The following is a 16,995-nucleotide window of genomic DNA, read 5'->3' on the forward strand; positions in this document are numbered from 1 at the left end:
TGCTATGATTTTGCCTTCTCATAAGAGCCCAAATGCAATGGAAAGAGAAAATATTCTAGATGCCATTGAAGATTACTCTTCTGTCGCCTTTTGAAATGCTGGTCTTTTGTGTGTGTGTGTGTTGGGGATTACTTCTAATCTGTTCATCTTTACTGCAATCTTCCTGCTGACCTTTCCTGCTAGGGCTTGTCCTTGAAGGCATGGTCATCATATAGCAGGAACTGCAGAACTCGGAGAGAGAGACTGAGCTGATACCCTGAAGGTCTTTTTCAAAGTGCAGGCCAAGGTGAAACCTACTCGGGTCACGATACCTAATAAGGCTGCACGTTTCTTCTCTAGCTTCTAGTTTGTCTCTTCTATTTCCTGTTTTTAAAAGATAGATGAGAAAATATTTCCCTCTTGATAGGGAGTTGCAAAACAGTGAGTATGGTCAACTTCTCTAGTGCTTTGAAGAAAATAACAGGACTGAAAAATTACTAACGATTTTACTGCTGTTCAATGGTGCACAGCCTCCGTGTTACCTGGCATTGTCCCATTCACGTATCCATTGACTGTGTACATTAGGGATGATGACTGGCTCCAGCTCTTGCTTTCATCAAACACAGCAAACAGTAGCACGATTTGCTTGTCAAACGTCTTCTGTTTCCCATCCTCAGTTAGGATCCCTGTGAAAGGAAAGACATGTTTTCAGTAGCGCTGCAGACAGAACACTCTCATTAGCTTTCCTGGATAGCAAAGAGTTTAGGGCAAGCGATCAACCATAATGACAGCAACTTGAAGAAATTCTTATTTTTTAAAATAGCATATTAAGTAATAGTGGTTCTAGGGTTGTTAAAAATCTGGTGCCACACTGTCTTCTTTGACACCTTGTTGCTTTGGGGAACAGGCTTTATTTCCTCCAGCTTGGGAAGAAAACATTTGGTGACTCTCAAGACTCTGTACAAGTATCCATTTCCTCCAGTCTCAGTAGAACAGTATATAGATATGTTAGCTCAATTGGTAAAAGCATCATGCCCCAAGTTTAATGCTTTCATCTTATTTGTATATGAAAGGGGGCATTCGATAACTGGTTGGAAGTATCAGCATTAATCCATTCTCACTATGAGAAAAACAGGCTGCTGATGGTAAAATGAAAGAAGAGTCTTTTGTAAGTCTTAAGGTTTTTTTTCAGTACCATCACAGTATCTTATATATACCAGGAAATGAAAAAAAAGTATTTGTATAATGAGTAAATACATTGGGAAGGTATGTAGGTATGTATGTAGGTATGGTCTGAGCGTATGTATAGGCAGATGGTGAGTCCATCATGTTATTTCCCGTGCTGTGGCTCACTGTGGTTGTTTGCTTGTTTTAATGAAAGATGGGCTGGATTCTCACGGAATAAAATGAAAATCCAATCTTCCTCCTAAGAAGCCCAGCCAATAAAAGTTCTTGTAGTCACTTGAATGTGTTTGAAACCTACGACTCAAAGTGATCAACTTGTTTGTAAGAAAGGAAGCTGGCATTTAACGTGTTTATAGAACAAATTACCAGCCCGAACTTCAGATATGTCAAATATGTTAGCCAATATTCTTTCCAAGAGCTCTTTCAGCAGAGTATAGGCTGCTGTATACTTTCTAAAAGACTTTGGCCTGGAGGTAAATGTTATAGATCATACAAGCATGACATCAGAACACACTCTCAAACAGGAATTTGCTTGGGAGAATCTTAAGGACTGAGATGAAGGAGGAATCAGAAGAAACAGAGGTGGATCCCCACCCTGAAATAGCAGGTATTTTTTTCTCTTGTCAAACAATGATCCGTGCCCTCTTCCTCTGCTTGATGTACAAGAAGTTACCGAGATGTTCCCAAGCTTTGTCCCATGACAGAACTCCTGACCATCCCAACATTTTGTTGTTGAAACTTTTGGTGGGAGTGTTCGTACCTTTTTTACAGATAAGCAGGGGCCCAATCAGCCCAGAGTTGAAGTCCTCGATCAGATTTTCATGGGAGTAATAGATGTGTGTGAGGCATGGAGGGTCATCATGGGTGGGCCCGCTATCCTCACTGATACTCCATTCATAGGTGTATTCTCGGCCTGGAGCCACAGCATCATCCATCTTCTCCACAGGGAATGTGTGGTCAAGGTAAGAAGCACCTGGAGGAGTAAGAGCAATCAAGACATGTGGGCAGTTTCTGAGGATTGCGTTTTCACCACTCTCAAATCTGGGGATAGCTAAGATGAGCACTCTGGAGATGCATATGTCCTTCAATAGTGAACTTTTATTATTTGGAAAGATTCACTTATGCGCATTTCTATGCTCACATAGTCACAAAGGCTTTGCTACTGTGGTGATCTTAAGAATAACAAATGTTATTTGTAAATTAAAGTTAAGCAAGTTAATTTTCCAGGGTACCTGAACAATTATTATTTAAATATTATCAGAGAATTGAATCACCTTTGATCAGTAAAACATCTCAGAATATAAGAATGGGTGATATCTTCTTTGTGGTGTTTAACAAGACATACTTAGCCTATTAACATGAGATGGGAGGATAGTCAGAGTTGTTTATATATTGTTTTGTTTTGTTATTTCAGATCTTCTTTCCAACCGCTGTGACCCTCAGCTCTGTTTTATCTCTTTATTTCATCTTAGCTATCTGATTATCTCAATTTTTTCCCGAGAACCACAGCGTCTAACTCTCATATACAGGCTGATTGTTTGTATGAATATGAAATGTGTCCATCCTCTAAAACTTACAAGTCTTACTTTGTACTTTGTGCCCCCAAAGACCCATCATTAACACCTGCATGTATACTGGACTTTCCCTACTGATAGGAGAGGGAGAGGATGAAGAAATTTGTCTTCCTTATTGAAGAGAGGGAACTGAGATGCTCAATATTAAAAGAAGTGTAGAGGGTTGGGTGAGGTTTTCAATAATAAAATGGAGCAAGTGAGGTCAGGAAGGGGAGAGGTGAGTGCCATAGATCACCAAGTGGAATGGACAGTTTCCTCTGCCTGAGGAATTCCTCATTTAATTAGGTGAAAGATTCCCTATCATCAGCTGGTGCCAGAATTTCTCTTTGGGATGCAGTTATTTTTGTTTGGTACAATAACTTGATAAATTCTTTAAGGGAGGAAGGTGAGAACATCAGTGTGGACACAGGCAGACAACAAGGATCTGGGAAAAAAAAAAAAACAAAAAAAAACCTGAAATGTTTTACATGATGGCATAAAAGGCCAATAAAAACTACTCTTACTGAAGCAACTATAATTTTTAAAAACTGAAATGATTAATCCTTTCTCTCACCTTCCCTCCCCTTCCTTTCTCTTCCCTTTCTTTTCTTTTTACTTTCCTAGTTTCTTTTCTTTTATCCTTTCTTCCTTTCTTTGTCTTCTTCCTTTCTTTGTCTTCTTCCTTCCCTCTTCCCCACCCTCCTTCCCTCTCTTTCTTCCTTTCATTATCTTTATTGAGGTATAATTTGCATATAAAAACATTTACTAGTTTTAAGTATAATATTTGCTGAGCTTTGATAAAAAAAATTACATAGTCTTATAGCTATAGTCCCAATCAAGATAGAGAAGAGTTCCATCATTCCAAAACATTTCCTCATGCCATTTGTAGCCAATGCCCTCCGGGCCCAGACAACCACTAATCTGCTATATTTCACTATAATTTGGCTTTTCTGTAATGTCATATCAATGGAATCATCATTATATACCCTTTTGTGTTGGATTAGTGTTAACTGGTATGGTATATAATTTTCTATCCTTTATTTTTTACCTATCTTTATCTCTCTCATTTAAAGTGGATTTCTTAAATTCTGCATACTGTTTAGCATTCCTTTTTATTTAATCTTATTTGTTTCTTACTTGTAGTATTCTTTCCATTTGCTTTTAATGTAATTGATGATATGGTTGGATTTAATTTATTTTCTATTTGTCTACCTGGTCTTTATTCCTTTTCCCCTTCCTTTCTATTTTCTTTTGGATTGAGTATATTTAATGATGTTTAATCTCCATTGTTGACTTATTAACTTTGTTTTCTTAGTGCTGTCCTTCAGTTTACAATATATAATACATTTTTAACTTGTTACAGACTTCCTTCAAATAATATTATACTGTTTCACTTGTAAGAACCTTGCAATACTATATTTCCATTTCTTCCCTCCTATCGTTTGTGCTATTGTCATACATTTTATTTATATATACATAATATGCCCCACAATTAATTGTTACTATTTTTGCTTTAACATTTAGATAATCAATTGCCTTTTTAATAGATTAAAATGAGGAAAAAATATCTCTATATTTATCAACTTCTGGAACTTTTCATTCCTTCTTATGAATCTAAATGTCTCTCTGATATAATATGTCTTCTATCTAAAGAAGTTCCTTTAGCATTTTTTTTTCTGCTCTACTAGTGAGAAATTATTTCTGCATTTGTATGTCTAAAGCACTTTTTATTTTGCTTTCATGTTAAAAAGGTTTTTTTGCTTGGTATAGAATACTAAATAGACAGATTCCCCTATCCTCCACCCTCCCAACACTTTAAAGATGTCCCTAATTGTCTTCTGGTTTGCATAGTTCCTAATGATAAGTCTGCTATCATTTCTTCATTTTGTTCCCCTGTGTATGATGTGTCTTTTTATCTCTCACTGCTTCCAATATTTTCTCTTTATCACTGGTTTCCAGTAACTTGATTGTGATGTGGCTTGATGTGGTTTTCTTCATGTTCCTTCTTAGTTTTGTCAAACCTCTTGAATCTGTTGGTTTGTAGTTTTCATTACATTTGGGCAGTTTTCAGTCACTATGGCTTCAAATACTTTTTCTGTTCCTGCTACTTCTGGGATCCAATTACACATATGTTAGATCACTTGATATGGTCCCACAGTTCACTGATGCTCTGTTCACTCTCTTCAGCCTTTTTACTCTCCGTATTTCATTTTGCACAGTTTCTATCGTGATGTATTAATATTTTCTACCATTTCCTTTCACAGTGTCTAATGTGCTATTAATTTCATTCAGTGTTTGTTGTATTAGTGTTGCCCTTCAGTTTACAATATATAATTTTTTATCCTTTATTTTTTACCTTTATTTTCTATCCTTTATTGTTTTACTTTTCATGTCAGCAATTGTATTCATCTACAGAAGTTCTGTGTATGCATATTTACATTCTCTATCTCTTCCTCATGCTCATGCTTTTCTCTGTTTTCTGGAACATATTGGGAAGATTTATGATAGCTGTCCTACTGTCTCTGCCTGCTGCTTCTATTCTCTCTTTCACTTCTAAATCTGTTCTTTCTTGGTTATGAGTCATCTTTTTCTGCTTCTTCTAATGCTTGTTTATTTTTATTAACATTGTGAATTTACATTGTTGTTTGTTGCATTCTTGTTAACTAGTATTGAGTTTTATTCACAGTTAAGATACTTGAAATCAACTTGATTCTTTCAAATCTTACTTTTTATTCTGCTGCTTCCTCAGCAGCCTGTAGTCTAATTTTATCCACCGACTGTTTCTAAATCCTTCTGAGAATTCTATCCAATGCTAATTTATTAGGAAGTCTTTCTATGTTTGATGGTAGGAACATAAATGATTACTGGCCCTGCATAAGGTCCAGGGACTATTCCAGCTGTTCCTTTCAAATGACACTTTGCTTACCCTCAGTGCTTTCCTCACATGTATGTGCAGATCAGTGTTCAACTTGACAAAACCTCTCTGTAGATTCTCAAGAGCTCTTTCTCTGTGATTAGACTGTCCTCTTCAGGACTCTGCCCTACAAATCACAAATTCTAGCCACTTAGGCTTCTCCGAAGTCCAAACTCTGTTTCCTCACCATAGAGACTCTATCTGGGTTCTCCCTGCTTGTGCTGTTCCCTGGAAACTCTCTTCAGGCAGTAAGCTTTGGCACTCACAGGGCACACCTGGTTTGTTCTTCTTTCACTGTCTTGAGTTGTCTGTCATTTGATGTCTGAAAACTTCTGTTTTATATGTTTTGTCTGCCTGTCTAGTTGTTAAGAAAAAAGGCAAGTCTGGTTCCTTATGTTCAGAAGCCAAAGTCTGAGATGCTAAATTTCCATATAAAATATTTTTTACATTTCAGCAATGTCAGCTTCCCTTCCTTAATTGTACCTTTCCCCATCCCAACTGTGGAAAATCTATTCCACTCAAAACACTTTGCATGAGTTTTCATGGCATCAGCATATGTTTGGATTCTCCAGGTGGGAGTGGAAAATAAGGCACATCCATTCATTAGCAATGAAGGATTCAGGTACTACAGTGATGTGCAATGTACCTCATGAGGTTCTGAGCATGGAAACCATAAGTTGAGTAGGTATATCTAGATTTACTTCTTGCATAAAGTCTTTAATGTGGACCACAAGTCCATGTATGATTTACCTCTACTTTTCTCTTCAGTCTTATCATATGTCTTTTCCCTTGTTAACTGTGGGCTCCTTGTCCCCTGGGTCCCCTGTCAGTTCCCCAGACATCCAACTTCTATCCTACCTCAGGGTCTTTGCAGATGCCATTCCCTCTGCCTAGAATGCTCTTTGTCCCTTCTTCCTTTTGATAAATATGTGTTCATCCTTTAGACGTCACCTTGAATATCAGTTCACTTCTACCTTTATCTCCAATTCTGATACACATTTTTTTCCTTCTACAGCACTCATCACAATTTGTAATTAAATGCCTGTGAGATTACATGACTAATTCCATTTTCTTCTACTAGATCATAAGTATTTGTGTCCTGCACATTTTGGTCACTCAAGTGTGAGTTCCTCCAGGAAAAGTGCTGGATCGTATTTGTCTTAGTGTCTCTGGTGCCTTCCATAGGTACCTGGAGGAGCATAGAACATGAACATGAAGAAGATGCTCAGTGAATATTTATTAAACTACTAAAATGTAAGGTCCTATGGGCTAGAGCCTAGGTCAACAAGTCAAAGCTCATGGCTGTGTTGTTAGGATTGCATAATGTTAAAATAGATTAAATGCCAACATTAAAAATCTGGAGTAATTATATAAGAATCTGGTTTCTCTTTAAAAAACAAAAACCTGGAGATCTAGTTAACAACAGGACCAAATTCCTGCACAGAATTTGGTTGGAGCTGGATCTTAGCTGCCCTCTTCTGCTTTCTGATTATCAGTCCTTACTGGACCAATTTTGTTCACTGAACTACTCATCTGGCTACTATAGGCAGCTGAGTTTGTGAACTTTGTGCTAGCATAAAGTGGACTTTGTTATGTCTTCCCCCAACACACCCCGAAGCATAGCTTGACACTAATAACTAATATTTACTATAGGCTGTACTTTCACTTTGGTAATAAAACTGTCAAGAGCTGAGAAATGATAAAAGCTTAAATCACTTCCTGTAAGTTATAACATAATTCTAGTCTATAAAAGAAGCAAAGTTTATGGAGAACATCTCCACTGATAAGCAGGAAGCATTATCTGTGAAAGATTACAAAAGAGCTTTGATAGCAAAGCACAAACAGGACTGATAAGGAGAGTTGCCCTCTCGGGTCAGATCTTGTGTATTAACTGAAATTACGATGGCTAGTTGATGAGTTGCACTATCTATCTTGAATCAAGCATGACAGCCCTTCTTCAATGCTTCTTGCTACATGGCCTCATAAAGTTGAAAAATGATGTTTCTGGACAGGCAGCTTCCACTGTTTTAAATGGTTAAAACATCACAGGGTGTTTCTATAGTAGAAAATGATATTCTTTCCACTGCTTTCACAAGCTCCCCTAAGGACAAAGCATTATATTCTTTGCAGGGTAGGAGATAACTTTTGAAGTTCTTCCTCCCTTTCTTCTTCAGGGTAAATGTGTGCTTATTCTTCAGATGTCAGATCAGATATCATCTTACACCCTTCTTGACCTCTGATTGTGATACATGTTTGTTTGTTGTTGATTTTTTAACAGCACTCATCGTCATTTGAAATTCAATATTTGTGAGATTATATGGTTAACGATACTTTCTCCTGCTAGATAGTGGGAGAAAGCACTGGAACTTTAGGGTCAGAGTTGAAATATCTTGGTTGTTGTATCATTTGCTAACTGTGTGAACTTGGGAAGGTTTCTTGAAGTCCCTTTTAGCCTCAGTTTTTTCATTTATATTTTAAGATAATATAATCCTTTTTCTAGAGATAACTTTATCCTTTTTGATGGGTTATGAGGACTGGAAAATATTTGTAAAATTTCTGGCTCCTAATAAATGCTCTGGTAGCCTGTGGGAATACATGTTTACATATTGGTTAAGTATTTTCTTTCCCAGCCATGTTGCAATTAATACAGCCTCTTTCCTTTATGTTCTACTTTAGATAAGATATATCTTAAGTGTGCTTGAGTTCTGGTAACACATGTGAGTAAGATAGAAACCGGTGATTTTCTTAGTTTGGGTTGCTGTAACAAAGTACCCTGGACTGGGTGGCTTATAAACAACAGACACGTCTTTCCCACAGTTCTGGAGGCTGGAAGTTTAAAATCAGGGTGCCAGCATGGTTGAGTTCTGGCGCAGGGTCTCTTCCAGGTTGTAGACTGCCATCTTCTCCTTGTGTCCTCACATGGTAGAAAGAGGGTGAGTGAGAGGGTCCCTTTTATAAGGGCACTAATCTCATCATGAGGGCTTCATTTTCATTACCTAAAAATTTCCCAAAGGCCCCACCTCCTAATGCCATCACACTGGGGGTTAGATTTCAACACATTAATTTTGGGAGGATACAAATATCCAGTCCATTGCAGTGATATATTTATTCCAAAGGTGATAAAAGTAAGTAAGATTTTTTTTGGTAAAAATATATATATATATATATATATTTTGGCAATAAGTAAGATAAGGTACCTGCTCAAAATTATCAGCAAAATCAATAATTTTAAAGCAAGTGGAAAATAATGCACAGTCCCTACTTTCTAATCAGTCCTCAGTCCCTCAGTTTAGTTCAGTAATGATTAATCTCATCATGCTCATGACCATCAACATCCACTAGGTTCCAGGCTCTGTGCTAAATGCCAGAGTAAAAATGTAAAGAGACAGGGCCTGGGCCCCTGAGGGGCTCATCCTAGTTAACTCTAGGGTACCTGTTGGTGCCCTAATTGTGATAGGTTTGACCTCTAGATTTCTTCTAGGGCTACAATTAGAACACACTGTCAATCTGGAATGAGAACCAACCAATGTAAGTATCTAAAAATTGCCTAAGAAGCTATAACATTTGTGCTAGGTATAGCAGGGTGACTGATTTTCTAACAATATTGAACCTACTTGTAAATGATCAGTGTTTCACACCTAGATTTATTTTAACACATACTGGGCTTAAAAAATTATTGTATATATTTGTGTACATGATATTTTGAGATAGATAATGAGAGGTTACTCTAGTCACACAAATTAATGTCTGTCTAGTTGACCAAACTAAATTACTCAGAATTTCACATTCACCTGTCAGTTAAACATAAGATTAATTTCAAATAATTAAATGAATGATGTTAATTTAGTATACTACCAGAAGTTGACTTATGAGCATCTTGAATCAAATAGTGAACAATATAGACTTGCACATAGGATATACTCTGTAATTACACTGAGTAAGAACTGCTAATGAGATCATTGGGGTATAATTTTATCAATGCTTTTATTCTTTTCACTTCAAATTAGTTTACCTTTAGCCTAGAATAAAACAGGTTTGTTGTATCTTTGATTTTGCAACATACATTAATATAAAGTATAAAATACAAACAGCTATTTAGAGGAAGCGTTTGTGAGCTGGAGTTTTGGTGAATGTGATTTTGACTTTGTAATCAAAATAAAAAAAGTAAAGCTCTAAACTGAAAAGAGAAATGGACAGGGACAACTATTGTGCTAGAGCACAGAAAGTCCTTGTTCAGCTGCTTGCTAAAATAAAATCTTTATACAAGGGAAGCTCTTCCTTTATATTTACTCAGTTCTGTTCATTTCCTGCTCAGTCGATAGTCAGCTTTGTATTGCATTTACTCTTGTCATGATGTTCTAATTACTTGCCAAAAGCTCCCAGTATTTTTTTAAAATGAGAAACGGTGCATACAAGCTTTGGGAAAGTGAAGTTACATAAAGAGCCTTTTTGGTTACCCATTAGGGTGCCCACTTAGTAACTTCTCCCTTGTTATTTATTTTTGTGAACAACTCTTTTCCTCTCCTAAGTTAATAAACTTCGTGAATACTTCAATGCATTCAAAGATTCAGAACATTCTTTTAGAAGCTATAATGTAGGCAATAGGCAAATCAATGCTGATGTTTTATAAAGAGCTGATTTCATTGCACAGGACTTGCAAGTCTCTTTGGAAAAGGGATCCACATTTTTGTGATTTATTAAATATACAAACCATAGCCATTACAGTTTGTTTCAGGTGTTTATCATATACTCAAGGAAGTATCTACATAAGGCCAAAATATTCAGATGAGAAGTGAAAAAATGTAATCACCTACATTAAGTTGAGCATTGGAATGTTTTGGAACAACCTAGAAGAGTAAATTTTTGTATAGAGAATTTGGCAACCCTTAGATACAAGGAACAATGTCTGGCAGAAAACATGTTTCATTTGGAGAGCTGGCTTATCAGCAGATGGTCATCTATTATAGAGCTAATTTTGTGACATGACATTCATATGCAACTCATGCATTTAAAATATGAGAATATAACTAAAAGAAAATAATAATATTAAATTCTCTATGAAACAAGCTTTTTAAAGGTAATTGACCAAAACAATTTTGAAAATTTTACTGAACAAACTTTGCTCAAAGGTGCAGCATTAGAGTCAATATGTTGCATGCTAGTTATAGAGTTTCTGAAAATGTAACCTCAAATTGAAACCTTTTAGTGATAGTTTTTAAGTGATTAGTTACAGTTGCAGATATTTTATTCCCTGATCTAAAACAGTCTTATTAAATACATTATTAAAGGAAATGTCCTTATAAGCATTTTTACAAATCACCGTTTGTCCATTCTGTCAAAAAGGGTTATCCAGAGTTGCCTTATGTTCTGTTGTGGTTTCTGAAGCCAATGTGATACTATCTTAACCCCCCACTACCACCCATCTCTCAAATATCTACCTCTGAGATAGAGGAATCTGGATTCTCATGTAACTGGCTCAGCATGCAATTAGTTTATCCCCACTCCTAAAAAAAGTAGCTCAAACCACAGAGGGAGGCTATAGGTGAGGCTGAGTGTCAGACATGGAGAAGGAGATGTTTTATTTTAATGCAGAGGGCATAATAAAATCAACTTAGAAGGCTTTTCTCTTACCATAAAAGATACTATCTGTTTATTAGATTTGCATCTCATTTCCAAGGTAAAATTTTACTTTCCCCACTGATATGTATTTACCTTTCTTAGATTCATAGGACCAGAGGCAATATACACCAATAATCATGTCTCCAGTGAAAGTTGTGGGAGTATTTTAAACAATTGCTCATAAATAATTGCTGGCTGTGGGGAATATAGGGACAAACAAACAGTAAAGGAAGAGGGATAATGTTGCAAGGTTCGTTCACTGTGCAAACAGCCCAGGTAGGGTACAAAGTCTATAATTCTTACCTCCTCCCTTATTTGAAATGAAACCTGCATGTGACATTTTGATATTTTGAGGTTTCTCCCCCTTCTTTTTCACGTTGCTGAACTCCTGATGCAGTCGTCTGGAAGCCTCATAAGTAGGTGAGGTGGTTGTTCACTATGTCACTGTATGACTGATTTCATGTATGTCATTGTGTGATTTTAAGAACATAGGAGAAACTCCTGTGCACGCTACCTCACCCAGAGTCTTGCCAAATTCACTTTGAAAGAGATCTCAGTGCCACAGTTAATGCTTCACTGTTTTTCCTCAAGCCAAAGATTAAGTGCTAATGCAAGTACTCCTAAGGCAGGTAGTTCATTGACCTATTATCAGTCACTTAAACCTTAGTGGGAATGAGTTTGACAACAGTTTATATAGAAATTAATAAATTTAAAAATTACTTTCTGATTTTTTTCTGAAACTGACGAGTTTTCAGATATACTAAATTATTTGAACACATTTTAATTGAAGAATTATCTTTATTATCATAGCTAATATTTATTGAATGTCTGTTATATGCTAGTCATTATTCTAAGATTTCATGACAACAAACCTGTATGACAGAGATATGATTATTATTCTCATTTTGTAGATGAGAAAGATGAGGCACACAGAGGTTAAATAACTTTATAAAAGTCACTGAGCCAGGATTTGCACTTATTAGTCTAGTTCTAAAACCTGCACGTAAACCACTCTCCTACTCAATTCTTCTCTCAAAGGTATGATGGCTGGAACGTGTGGGAGAAGGAAAGATATTTGTGAACCATGAAAAGTCTGAAATTATTTAAAAATGTTATTATACCAACAACTACTACAATTTGCATACAGTTTTTCATACCAGTGCCAGATGGAACTCTACGATGCTTACAATGTTCCAAACATCAGCATAATGGGATAATTAGAACCATATTAACATCAGGTACTTACTATTCAGCAGCTGATACAATAACTTGCATCGCTGTTACCTTTATGATCATTGCCATCATTGTCATCATTATTTATTGAGAGCTTATCAGATCCCAGGAGCCACGTTTAGTTCTCTTCCTAAGTGATCTCATTTAAATTTCAGGCAATCTTATGGGTGGTTATAATCATTTCCATTTTATAGATGAGAAAACTGAGGCTCAGAGATGCTAAAGTCGTAGGATCAGAAATGATAAAGCTAGAATTTTAACTTGTCTGCCTTTAAAGCTTACTTTCTTAACCACTTCAGTATGTTCAAAAGTCTAATACTATTAATACTTCTAGTCTCACTACCACCAAATACCACTTACTGAGTGTCATCTATGTGCCAGGAAGCCTATAGTTCTGCGTCACTGTGTCAGTGGCTCATGGGCCAAATCCAACCAGTTGCCTGTTTTTGTAAATAAAATTGTATTGTCAGAGGCAGTTTTACTCTGGTGTATGACTTGAGGGAAAGAATAAGGTAATAAAGTTAATTAGTTCTGGCATCTGTAACCAAAGCCATAAAAAGAAAGTATCATCTATGGCTGCTTTTGTACTAAAAGGCAGAGTTGAGTACTTGCAACAGAGATCTTATGGCCTGCAAAGCCAAACAAACTTACTATCTGGCCCTTTACAGAAAAATTTACTGACCCCCACCTTAAACCATCTTTCAATGTATGTATTATTATTCCCATTTTAAGATGAGCATATGAGAATTCAGAGAAATTAGATAACTTGCCCTCCCAAACATTAAAGAGTGAGAATCCAGTGAAAAATGCAGGTCTAGGGGACTCCAAAACCTTTTCCTTTTCTTCTCTCGAAACTTACAACAGCAACAATTTTTATAATGACCAGTTGCAAAAGATTTCCCTAACAACATGTGGTTAACAATATAGTTTTAAACGTTGATGCTGGTATTAAAGACTTAGACATTTTCCCTTTTCAGAAAAATATTAAATTTATCTTACCTTCTGATAATTTACTGTACCTAATTCCTTGAGGATGGATGCTTAAGGGCTTATCTGCCTTATTCTTAAAGTGAACTTTTATGATGTCTCCGACTTCAGCATATAAAGTAGGCCCAAGAAGTCCTGTGAAAACAAATGTTTAAACTATGTCTGTATTCAGGGTCACCAAAGGCAGAGTTGCTAAGCAAGAAAAGCAAACAGACGATACCAAGAGTGATTGCTACCATTCCTCCTGGTCCTGAGGCTGACCGGCTTATCTTCAATCTAGAAGGTTTTAGCAGCTCATTAACTCAACATTACATGTACACAGATCAAACAGAATGGTAGAAACACTTGTCCTGGACCTAAAAGAAGTCAACAGAGCAGGAGAAATAGTTCTGACCAAGTCCTGCCCACTTTGACCCACTGTCATTCCTTAGAGATAACTGTCTTTGCTTAAGAAAGATGTTCATTTCAATTACAGAGGGTGATGCGACAGAGTAGTTACTTTAGATTTCTCTGACGTGGGAGTGCTCAGAGACCTAGATGAATTGAGAAACCAAATCACGCAGCTGTCTGGCTCTGAGGCAGGAGTAGGCTTGATGTATCTAAGGAACAGTAAGAAAACAGTATGGGAAGAAAGAAGAGATGAGGTGGATGGCGGGTGTGCAGAATAAGGGAGGCCCTCTGGGCTATGGTAAGAACTCGAATTTTCTTCTAGGTAAAATGGGACGTCACTGGAGCATTTTTTTTTTTTTTTTTTTTTTTGCGATGGAGTCTCGCTGTGTCTCCTAGGCTGGAGTGCAGTGGTGGAATCTCAGGACCCACTGCAACCTCCACCTCCTGGGTTCAACCAATTCTCCTACCTCAGCCTCCCAAGTAGCTAGGATTACAGGCATGCACCACCATACCCAACTAATTTTTGTATTTTTAGTAGAGATGACTTTTCACCATGTTGGCCAGGCCGGTCTCGAATCCTGACTTCAGGTGATCCACCCGCCTCAGCCTCCCAAAGTGATGGGATTACAGGCACGAGCCACCATGCCTCGTGTAAGTGAAATGGAGCATTTCTAAGTAAAATGAAAAACCACTTTGTATAGCAGAGACATAGTATAACATGTACTAAAAGTTCATCCTAAAACAAAAAGTTCATCATAGCTGCTGTGTAGAGAATAGTCTGTGTAGGGACAAAAATGGAAGCAAAGAGCTTAGGCAGTATAGGAAAGAGACTGCAGTGTACTGGGCCAGCACATGTAGCAGGACGTGATGAGTAGTGGTTGGATTCTGGACATTTGTGTAGGTAAGACAAACAAGACTTGCTGATGGATTGCGTGTGGCTTGGGAGAGACAGAAGTCAAGGATGACTTCAAGGTGCTTTATCAGAACGACTGGGTAAATGATGTTATTAGTTACTGCAATGGGAGAACACAGCAGGGACAGGAGGTTATGGGTGCAGAAATCAAGAATGAGGTTTTACTTTCTACATGCCAGGCACTGTGTTAGAAAGTTTCTGGCTACGTGGATCAAATACAGTCCCTGTCCTGAGGAGCTCACAAGCTAATTTGGAGATAGATGTATGATAGGAGCGACTGCTGAGATATGGGCAAAATACTACAGAAGAAGAGAGGATGAAGCACAGATTCTGTCTGGGGAGTTAGAGAAAAAGTTGATGGCTGAGTCAGAATTCAAGGAATTATATATAGTCAGCCCTCCATGACCATGGTTCATATTCATGGTTACACATCCATGGAGTCAACCAATTTTGGATCAAAAATATTTTAAACACAACAATAAAAATAACAACAATAAAAACAATACAAATAAAACTATAACATAATAGCAATTTACATAGTATATACATTGCATTCAGTATTATAACTAATTTAGAGATGATTTAAAGTATATGAGAGCATGTGCATAGGTTATTGCAAATACTATGACATTTTATATAAGGGACTTGAACATCTGCAAATTTTGGTATCTGTGAGTAGTCCTGGAACCAATCCCATGTGGACGCCAAGGGATGACCATACTAGAATTTCCAAAGTGTAGTCCTTGGAGTTTCTGCATCAGAATTACCTAGGGTCTTACTAAGAGGCAGATTTCCAAATATCACCTCAGCCTCAACGAATCTGAGCTCTGGAGGTGAAACTTGGGAATCTGGACTTTAATATGTGCTCCTTGGTGGTCTTGATGTCTTTGAAATCTTGAGAATCTATAACCAAAAAACCCATTCCAGACAAGTGACAGAAATCAACTACTGTCATTTCTGAGCCATCCACAAGTGTCATGGGATTGGCTTCTCACCATTAGGCATCCTAGAAGCAGGAGAAGGAAGTCACAGCACTCATGGAGCTCAGCCACCATTTGTTTGCACTGCTAATGATAATTATAATAGGGCTTTCCTGTACTGTTTCCTTGATACATTCAAGTACTGTAAGTCCCTACATTAATCCTCACACATTTTTAAGGTAAATATTAAGATCTTCATTTTATAGCTGAGGAAACTGAGCCTCAGAGAGTTTAAATATCTTGCCTAAAATCACACGGCATCATGATTCAAAGTTTAATATGTCTGCCTCTAGGTCATGACTTTTAAACCACTTCTTTATACTACACCTCCACCTTGTATTCATTCCTTTATTTATTCAATGAATATCGAGTGCCTATATTATCCTAGGCATCAGAATTGCAATGGTGCATAAAAGAGTAAAATAGATACACCCACTCCCTGCCTTCATAGAGTCTGTAAAAAGTCGAGCATTTTTATAGTTCTATAACTTTATAAGTTTTTATAGTAGGAAAGACAGATTTTAAATAAATGATCACACAAACATTCAATTTATTTATTTATTTATTTAATTTTATTTTTTTTCTTTGAGACGGAGTCTGGCTCTGTCGCCCAGGCTGGAGTGCAGTGGCCGGATCTCAGCTCACTGCAAGCTCCGCCTCCTGGATTTACGCCATTCTCCTGCCTCAGCCTTTCGAGTAGCTGGGACTACAGGCACCTGCCACCTCGCCTGGCTAGTTTTTTGTATTTTTTTTTTAGTAGAGACGGGGTTTCACCTTGTTAGCCAGGATAGTCTCGATCTCCTGACCTCGTGATCCGAAAACATTCAATTTAAACCTATGGTAAATATTATGACAGAAAAGAATGGAATACTCTGAAGAGTATTTGACAGGGGAATCTAGTCCAATTGGACTTAAGTTGGGGAATTCTTTTCTGGGGAATTAATCCTTTAACTGAGGTCCAAAGGCAGAGAGGCAAAGGGATGGCCAAAGACATTCTAAAAAGTGAGAGTAGTATGCACAAAGGCCCTGAGGTGCCAGAAAATGTGGTCTTTTCAGAGAACTCACAGCCAGTGGGGAGGTGGAGCTTAGTATGTGAAAGGAAGGGGCAGAAGGTGAAGCCAAAGGCATTCTCAGAGTCCCATCATGCAGGGCTTTGTAAGCCTCTTTGAGTTTTCCCTTTAGCCTAAGAGTATCTGGAAGCCATTAAAGAGTTTTCATCAGGGTGCAACATGGACAAGATTT

General features: G+C 37.3%; 1 protein-coding gene across 1 annotated transcript in view; it reads right to left on the reverse strand.

The window, feature by feature from the left end:
- F5 (coagulation factor V (proaccelerin, labile factor)) overlaps positions 1-16,995 on the reverse strand; it is a 74,948-nt gene that overhangs the window by 45,517 nt on the left and 12,436 nt on the right. Inside the window, exons 3-5 of the mRNA XM_011962456.1 lie at positions 13,483-13,605; positions 1,925-2,137; positions 522-665 (exon numbers count right to left, since the gene is read on the reverse strand). Of these exons, the coding sequence (XP_011817846.1) occupies positions 522-665; positions 1,925-2,137; positions 13,483-13,605 (480 nt within the window). The remainder of the gene's footprint in view (positions 1-521; positions 666-1,924; positions 2,138-13,482; positions 13,606-16,995) is intronic.

The sequence above is a fragment of the Colobus angolensis genome, unplaced genomic scaffold (genome assembly GCF_000951035.1).
Source record: "Colobus angolensis palliatus isolate OR3802 unplaced genomic scaffold, Cang.pa_1.0 Scaffold59, whole genome shotgun sequence".
NCBI lineage: Eukaryota > Metazoa > Chordata > Mammalia > Primates > Cercopithecidae > Colobus > Colobus angolensis.